The sequence below is a fragment of the Belonocnema kinseyi genome, chromosome 4, assembly GCF_010883055.1.
Source record: "Belonocnema kinseyi isolate 2016_QV_RU_SX_M_011 chromosome 4, B_treatae_v1, whole genome shotgun sequence".
NCBI lineage: Eukaryota > Metazoa > Arthropoda > Insecta > Hymenoptera > Cynipidae > Belonocnema > Belonocnema kinseyi.
The window spans coordinates 17,852,372-17,861,534 of NC_046660.1; the positions used below are offsets into that span (position 1 = coordinate 17,852,372).

Genomic DNA, 9,163 nt, shown 5'->3' on the forward strand with positions numbered 1-9,163 from the left:
ATTTTCAAACGAAAAATATGAATTTACGATGAAAAACGTAATGTTCGATACTATTTCAAGATTTTAATCTAAAAATATTATTATTTTTAATCAAAAACAGTAAAATTCAACCATGAAGATCCAAATAGGTGGATTTTTTAACTAAAAAAGATCAATTTTCAACAAAAAATGGAATAGTTCCATTTTTAATTAAGAGAATTTATTTTCAAAAAAACATATTTTCAATTAAACAGATGAATTTTCCACTAAAACGATACATTATTAACAAACAAATTTTTTTGTAACAAAGTTATTGAATTTTCAATCAAAAATATAAATTTTCAACAATAAATGTACCTAATACTTGGTATTTCAAACCAAAAATATTTTAATTTTAAATTAAAAAAAAACAGTTGAATTCAAACAAAGAGATCAGTTTTAAACTAAAACGATTTATATTTTACATATAAACACACATGTATCTTATCAGTAACGTCCACGAAAAACGACGAATTTTCAACAAAATACATGAATTTTAAACTAAAAAAGACTAATTTTCGACCCAAAATGTAAGTTATATTGAAAGCTGAAAATTTTAATTTTTAACCATAAAAAACGCATTCTAAACGAAAGAGTTCAATTTTAAACCAGACATCTATTGTTAACCAAAAATATGCATTTTTTCACCAAAAGATTAATATTCTACCACAAAAGATGAATTTTCAACTATAATTATGAATCTTCAATAAAAAAAATTAATTTTGTACCAAGCTGTTGAACTTTTGACCATAAACATTAATTTTCTACCAAAAATAATCATTTTCAACAAAAAAGGATCAATTTTGAAACAAAAATGGAATAGTTATAGTTTCAACAAAAAAAAATTAATTTGGACAAAAAAAAAGAATTTTTAAAAAATAATTAAATTTTTAACCGAAGAAATAAATTTTCAACAGAATACATGAATTTTCAAATTAAAAAAGATAAATTTTAAACTAAAAATGGCATAGTTCAATTTTTAGTTGAAAAATTAATTTTAAAACAATTAAAAACCAATGTTCAACAAAAATTATATTTTTTAGTAGAAAATGCATGTATTTTGTTGAAAATTCGTCAATTTTGGTAGAAAATTAATCTTTATGGATGAAAGTTAATCTTTTTAAAGCAAAGATTAATCATTATAGTTGAATATCTATTTCATTTATCTTTTTTAGTTGAAAATTCACCTATTTGGTTAAGAATTCGTCTTTTGTAGTAAACTATTAATCTTCTTGGTGAAAAATGCATTCAAAATTAGTTCAAAATGCAACTGCTTGGATGAAAGTTGAACTACTTTCTTAAAAATTGTTTTTTTTTGTGGTCGAAAATTAATTCTATGTCAGCTGAAAATTCAATGGTTCCACTCTTGGTTAAAAGTTCAACTATTTGGTTGAAAATTCATCTCTTCGGTTTAAAATTAAACTAATTTTTTTTTAATTAATTTTTTTACGGAAATTAATTTTAAAAACTTAAAATGTAACTACTACATTTTAGGTTGAAGTTCTTTATTTCGTTCAAAACCCGTCTGTTTTAGGTTGAAAATACAATAATTTTGGTAGAAAATTTATATTTGCTATTTGAAAACTCAACTATTTTGTATAAAATTCGTCTTTTCGATTTAAAAATTCTACTTTTTGGATGAAATTTTTTCCCCATTAACTGAAGTACTTTTTCTGGTTAAAAATTCTCCACCTTGGTTTGAAAATTATTTATTTTTGGGAGAGGATTCATCTGTCTATTTGAAAATTGAAACATTCGGTTGAAAATTAATTTTTCTGGTTGAATATTTAAGTTTTTGAATTTAAAAAATCAACTGTTTGGTTGGAAATTGAACTATTTTCTTCAAAATTGTCTTTTTTTTTTTACTTGAAAATTCGCCTTTTTGTAGAAAATTAAACTTCATGGTTGAAAATTTATCTTTTAATTTGAAAATTCAACTACTTTGTTGAAAATGAACTACTTTCTTAAAAAATGTTTTTTCATTTTTTTTGTTGAAAATTAAATTATTTGGTTAAAAATTCGTCTTTTTTGGGCGGAAAAAAATTTGGTCAGAAATTTATCTTTTTTAGTTAAATATTCATAAATTTAGAAGAAAATTTGAATCTATTTTTGAAAACTTGTTTTTTCTTTTGAGTTGAAAATTCAACTATTTGGCTGAAAATTCGTTTTTTTTTTTGAAAATTAAAGTTCAAAATTAATCGTTTTGATCGAAGATTCACCTAATTGGGTTACAAATTGATTAATTTTTTGGTTGAAGTTTGTAAGTCATTTTTGTAGTAAAAAATTATTCTTTTTAGTTGAAAATTTATCTTTTTGTTTAAAAATTCAACTAATTTGTTAAAAGTTGAACTACTTCCTTAAAATTTTTTGTTTTCTCCCTCGATTTTTAGTTGGAAATTAACATTTTTTTAGTTAAAAATCAAACCACTTGGTTAAAAATTAGTCTATTTTGGTAAAAAATAAAAATTGTTGGTCAAAAACGTATTTTTTCAGTTTAACTTTGAACTACTTTGTTCAAAATTCAATTTTGTTTTATTTAATATTCATAATTTTAGAAGAGAATTAAACTTTTTTGTTGAAAATTTGTTTTCGTTTTCTTTTTTAGTTAAATATTTAGTTATTTTGTTGAAAATCTGACATTTTTGCTAGAAAATTAAATGTTGTGGTTGAAAATTCATTTTTGTTGTTAGAAATTAGTTCTTCTTTAGTTGAAAATTCGTCTTTTGTAGTAGAGTATTAATATTATTGAAGAAAAATTAATTTCTTGGGCTGAAAATTTCTTTATTATGCCTAAAAATTTAACTATTTTGTTGAAAATTCACGTATTTTATTAAAATATAATTTCTTTGTTTATAAATTAATTTCCTGGGTTAAAAATTCAACAATTGGCTAGAAAACTCAGGAAATTTCAAAACAGGTATTTCGTAGAAACCCTATTTTTAAAATAACGCACACAACTTTTTAAATAAAAAATTTTGTATTTTCAATGCTCTAAATTAGAAAAACAATCAATGAATTTTCAAATTTTCAAAATCATATAATTTTATGGAATTTTAAGCTAGAAACCTTAAATATTGCAAAATTGAAAAAATTTCAACTGAACACTTCTTAAATAAGAAATTAAATTATTTTCCTTTTAAATAGTTTAAACATCCTTGGAAAGCTTCAAGAATTTTATTTAAAAATCTTAAGAAATCCAGAAGCTGTTTTAAATTGGATTTAAATTAAAAATTAGTTTGGAAATTTTTATCAGAACTTCTAAATATCTGTCAAAATTATATATAAATAAAAAATAAATTTTAAATAAAAAAATTTGAAACAGTCATTGTAAGCTAAATAATAGCATAATTGAAAAACATAATAATTCAACTAATGATTTAAAACCTGTGGAAATCGAACGTGGACAGATTTTTCTTCTACAAATTTGTAAAATTTCCAGTCAAAAAAAAAAAAAATTCACTGTTATTTTTCGGTCCTGATTTCCCGATCGATAATCCAATTCCTAAATTTAAATTGATAATACCTCAATCTCCACTGTTGAAGCCACTCGTTCGTCGGAGTGAATTCACATCCTCCAATTTTCTGTTTCAAAACAATCGCTTTTTGCTGTATCATCGGTTCATTGACAAGTGTACCCCGATACCTTTCACGTAAAAACCATTGATAAACAGCTTCGTTAAGTTCTCGTCTTTTATCCAATTCAGTTTTAATAAAATCGTCAGGGGCTGGTCCTCGTACTAAGGGCCCCTTTTCGGTTTTTTTCTTTTTTATTATATTTTCTAGAATTTTAGAGTTCTTCAGTATTCTGTAAGCTTCCTGACTTTGTAACGACTTTGGCACGGCTTTTCTATTATTTTCGAGACCAACTGGAATCGGTTTTTTTGACGTGTTCGATTCAACCTTTTTTAGTTTATCATACCTCTTTGAAGTTCCTGATATTTTAGGGTTTGGATTTATCAACTTATCACGACAACTTGAACTCGGTTCTCCTTTCAAAACCTTTTTTTCCCTCAATCGTGAACTATTTTTTAGTGCGACTAGATTTTGGCTTGATTTTCGACTATTTGGTTCCGGGCTTTCATCCCGAATTGTAACTAAAGGAGGTGGATTGGAATTATTTACTTCCTTCACACAGACAATTTCCATGCAGACGTCTTCATTGTCAATAATTTCCAGCTCTTCTTTTATTTCTATACATTCTGGTACAAGTGCTCCGTTTGCTGGAAGAGTTTGTAATTGTTTTGTTAAAAGCGAAAAAAAAGTTATATGATATTAGCATAACCTCTTCGCGAGTAATTTTTATATTTTCTGAATGATATTTACCATCCGTTGTTTCCATTTCTCGTAATTTTAAGCCGCAACTTGCGTAATGTAATAACATAAGCTTTTGCCTGATAGCAAATGCATTTATCTGCGTAAAAACATTTTGAATTTCAGCCGAAAATTTTGACTATCTTGACACTTCTGTCAGCTTCGGCCATTTTGAATGTCGACATACATGCCAACGTGACGAAAAATTGGACCGATTTTCACTTCTCGACGATAAATTTCATTATTTATTCAGTAAATATTGTGCCAGCCTATCTAATTATCGTAAAAAAGATAAAAGACGGAAGATAGAATAATATCATGCAGCAAAACTTTTCCTTTGCTATAAACTTATGTGATTTATTTTATTTGCGATTGGCAAACCTGAGGGCGGGAAAATTCAAATGGCTCATTGCTGTGTAGTAGGGTGATCCAAATTTTTGTTCAAATTTTTATCCATATCACTTCCAAATTTGAGTGCACAAAAAAAATAAATGAATTGCTGAAGAAAATAAATAAATATTAAAGGTTCCGCAGATCCCGTAAAGCCTATAAGTCTTTTTTATAAGGTCCACAAAAAATACCATAAGTGAAAAATTGAATTTTGCGAGCCTTTGGCACTACTTATGATATTTTGCGTTTTATTTTAAATACAAATTGTTTCTTATACACAAAATATTAATTACTTTATACTATTTTGTTGAAAATTCGTCTTTTTTTTTATAAAAATTGATTTTTTAACTAAAAATAAAACTATTCTATTTTTTGTTGAAAATTTATCTTTTTTAGTTAAATTTTTTTTACTTCAATCGTATTTCTCGTCGAAATTTAATCTTTTTATTCATTATTATTTTGTCCACTTTTCAGGAAGAGCGAGGCAATAATCGATTCAACCATATATTATTACTACGTATAAAAATATTCTCTTAGAATAATGCTAGAAAGTTTCAGTTTATTTTTTTTTATTTTTCACTTTTTCTCGTTTTTTTTACTAAAAATTAATTAATTTAAATGAAAATATAACTATTCAATTTTTGCTTGAAAATTTATATTTTTTATTGAAAATTAACGACTTTTGTAAAAAATGTGTCTTTTTGGTAGAAAAGGAATCTTTATGATTAAAAATTCCATTTTTAATTAAAGATTCAACATTATAATTTTAAAATTTGTGTACTTTGTTGAAAATTAATCAATAAACTAAAAAATATAAATTTTCAACCAAAACTAGAAGTTTTTTTAAGCAAAAAAAAACGAATTTTCAACAAAATAGTTAAATTTTTAATCAAAGAAATCATTGTCAACGAAAAAGATGAATTTTTCACTAAAAGGATTAATATTCTACCACAAAAAATTAATATTCAACAAAATAGTTACATTTTTAACCAATATAAGGAATTGTCAATCAAAAAGATGAATTTTTCACCAAAAAGATTAATATTCTATCACAAAAGAGGAATTTTTAACTAAAGAAGATAATTTTTTAACTATAATCATGCAGAAGTTAAGTTTTAAGTTGAAAAAAAATAAACATTTTTGACAAAAAAAAAGTTTTCAACAAAACAGATCAGTTTTTATTCAAAGAATACATTTTAGAACAAAAAAATTAATTTTCTATCAGAAAAGAAAAATTTTCAACAAAATAGATACATTTTTAATTACAAAATTTTCAAGTTGGAATTTCCAACTCAAAATGGAAGTTATATTTGTGGAAGTTATACTTTCAGTTGAAAAAATTAATTCTTACCCAAAAATAAAACGAATTTTCAACAAATTAGTTAAATTTTTAAGTACAGAAATTAATTATCAACAGAATACATAAATCTTTAACTATAATGATGAATCTTCAATAAAAAAATTAATTTTGAACCAAACAGTGAAATTTTTGACCAAAAAAAATGAATTTTTAATCATAAAAATTAATTTGTTACAAAAATGACAAATTTTCAACCCTAAAAATGCATTTTTTTGTATAACAAAAAAGGGAATATCTTACTCTAATTAAAAAGTGGACAAAACTATAATTCCGTAAAAGATTAATTTTCCACCATAAAGACTAATTTTCCACCGCAAACGATGACTTTTCAATCAAAATGTTGAATTTTCACATAAAAAGGATAAATTTTTAACCAAAAATGGAAGTTATATTTTTAGTTTTTATAAACAATAATAAATTGTATAAAAAATGTATGTAAACAGCTAATTATCAGTAGAAAGTGGTATTTAATATAATATTAGAAACAATTTTTATTAAATTAAACCCGAAAAAAATCATAATTAGCGCCAAAAACTCGCAAAACCTAATTTTTCACTTATGGGTTTTTTTTGAGACCCTATAAAACAGATTTATGGGGGTGATATTTAAATGGTAATTGTTTTCGTATTATATATAGAATAAAATATACAACAAAATTTTTTTTCTTATAGGAAACATGTGGTAAAATTCACAGGGCTTGCGAACCTCTAAATGTCATTTTTTTAACTCATTAAGTTTTTGTGTGGATTCGAACAAATTTGGGGTTGATATGAATGAAAATTCAAAGAAAAAATTTTCAAATTGATTTTTAGACCGCCATACTCTGTAGACAAGAAATTCTATTTTCTTGAAGATTTATACCTTTATCATTTTTAAAATTATTTAAAAATATTATTCAAGACTTATTAACTAAAAAATGGTAGGAAATATTTTTCGGCCCGAATTTTATATAAAAAAAAAAGATATTCCAGAATGAAAGACCAGAAAAATCTGTAGATGTAGATTCGTAGAATAAGAAAAAAGAATTGAACTCAGTCCTTATTTTATGCCAGGCAAGAAATTCGAGATAAGAAAGTATTAACATCTTTTTTTAGCATCACAGATATCTCAGTTAGCTACAAGATGTTTATTTAAACAATTATAAAAATTGATTGAAAACAAACTCTAGCATGCAGATTTATTTTCGTGCAAAAGTAGATACCTTTCTCTGTGAAGTAATTGTATGGTTTGCTTGTTAGTTGTTGGTCTGTAAAAAAAGATGTTTTGTAATTTTAAACCTTTCAAAAATTATGTAAATTTGACACTATTTTTTAATTCGATTATTTAAATCAATGCTTGTTTTAGTTCAATATTAATTCTAATTCCTAAAATCATTTTTATGTATCTGCAAATTTGAAATTGAAATTAATTTGTAAACAAATGTCGAACATCTTTCAACAATCTTTGCTTACGATTAAGGTGCGATTAAAAAATAATAATTTACAATCTAAACTACAAGCGTGATCTGTACAATAAAATTACGTGAATCCTAGATACATATTCACATTTTTAGTAATTCTACAGGATGTCTACTCAATTTTTGGGAAAAAAAAAACCTGACAATTCCAGGTTTTTTCCAGACATCTTTAGATTTTGTGATAGATATAATTTTTCTTAATACGAAACCATTCAAGTATATTTTAATGGATAAATTGTAATTAACTAAATTTATTAAAAAACATAAATAAGAAATAGGAATAACTTATCAATATCTAAATGTGTAGAAATTGTGTTTAAAAATTAAAAATTGAATTTTCCTAAAAGGTATTCCTCCAATTTATTCCTCTTAGTAAAAAAAAACTTGTTGGAATTTTTTTTATTAAAACAAAAGTTTTAATGGTACATGAAAGTTATTAAAACTTTTGAAATTTAAAAAATGTATTTTGCAGGTGGAGAGATTGAGAAAATTCCAAACTTCAGAGTCAAAAATATTCTCAAACAGGAGAAAAAGGATGGACAAATTATTTTTAATAAAAATAAAGTAGGTATCGTATTCCTAAGATTCCAAGTCGAAATATATTACACTTTCAAACAAAAAAAAAAAAGAATTTACAAACCAAAAAAGACCATTTTTGACAAAAGAGTTTAGTTTGTAAGGTAGAAAATAAAATTTTTTAGAAACAATGTTACTTTTAAACCCAAAATAAAGATATTTAACAAAAAAGTTCATTTTTGACAAAACAGCTGTATATTTAAACAAACAGATTAATTTTCAACCAAACAGTTAATTTTTAAACAAAAAACGTAAAATTTATACCAAAAAATAGGAGTTTTTGATCAACAAGATTGATTTATCAAAAAATAGGAATTTTCAATAAAATACATGAATTTTCAAGCATTTAGCTGAATTCAACCACGAAAAATTTTTCAGTCGAGAAAAAAAATGAAGCTAATTGTTGAATTTTCCACAAAACAGTTGATGTTTCAAGCACAAAATATAAATTTTTAACATAAAAGTTAATTTTTGACCAAACAATTGAATACTTAACCAAAGAAGATTAATTTTCAATTAAACAGTTGAATTTTCAACAAAAAAGATATATTTTTAACCAATTATATGAGTTTTTATTCAAAAGAAATGAATTTGCAATCCAAGAAGATTTTGCAACTAAGACATTTTTTTCCGTCATAAAAAAATGTTTTAACCGAATTGTGGCATTTTCAAGCCAAATAGGCTAATTTTCTAAAAAAAAAACCCCTTTGAATTTTTCAATTCAAAATATGAATATTCCATAAAAAATTTAATTTTCAATAAAATAGTTCATGCGCAATTAACTTTTGTCTGAAAAAGATAAATTTTCTAACAAAGATGAATTTTTCGAAAAAAATACGAATTTTGAATAAAATAGTTAAATTTTTTAACTGAAAATATGATGTTTTCACAAAATATTTAAATTTGCAACAAAATTATTTAAAAATTCTAACCAAAAGAGATGAATTATGAACGAGAAATGTAATCGATGATATTTTAACTGCAAAATATTTTAATTTCGAATCAAAAACAGTTTAGTTTAACCAAAAAAGATTAAATTTCTATCAAAAGGT

The 9,163-nt window shown here is 24.0% G+C and overlaps 2 protein-coding genes across 4 annotated transcripts in view; both read right to left on the reverse strand.

Annotated features, from left to right (window-relative positions):
* The window catches only part of LOC117171400 (jerky protein homolog-like), a 6,616-nt gene extending 2,136 nt beyond the window's left edge, over positions 1-4,480 (reverse strand). The window contains exons 1-2 of the mRNA XM_033358678.1: positions 4,342-4,480; positions 3,542-4,238 (exon numbers count right to left, since the gene is read on the reverse strand). Of these exons, the coding sequence (XP_033214569.1) occupies positions 3,542-4,238; positions 4,342-4,399 (755 nt within the window). The 5' untranslated portion in view covers positions 4,400-4,480. The remainder of the gene's footprint in view (positions 1-3,541; positions 4,239-4,341) is intronic.
* The window catches only part of LOC117171399 (vinculin), a 90,781-nt gene that overhangs the window by 25,038 nt on the left and 56,580 nt on the right, over positions 1-9,163 (reverse strand). For 2 of the 3 annotated variants that reach the window (XM_033358676.1, XM_033358675.1), the window contains exon 12: positions 7,281-7,325. The exons of the other annotated variant lie outside the window; for it this stretch is intronic. In XM_033358676.1, the coding sequence (XP_033214567.1) occupies positions 7,281-7,325 (45 nt within the window). The remainder of the gene's footprint in view (positions 1-7,280; positions 7,326-9,163) is intronic. 3 annotated transcript variants of the gene reach the window in all.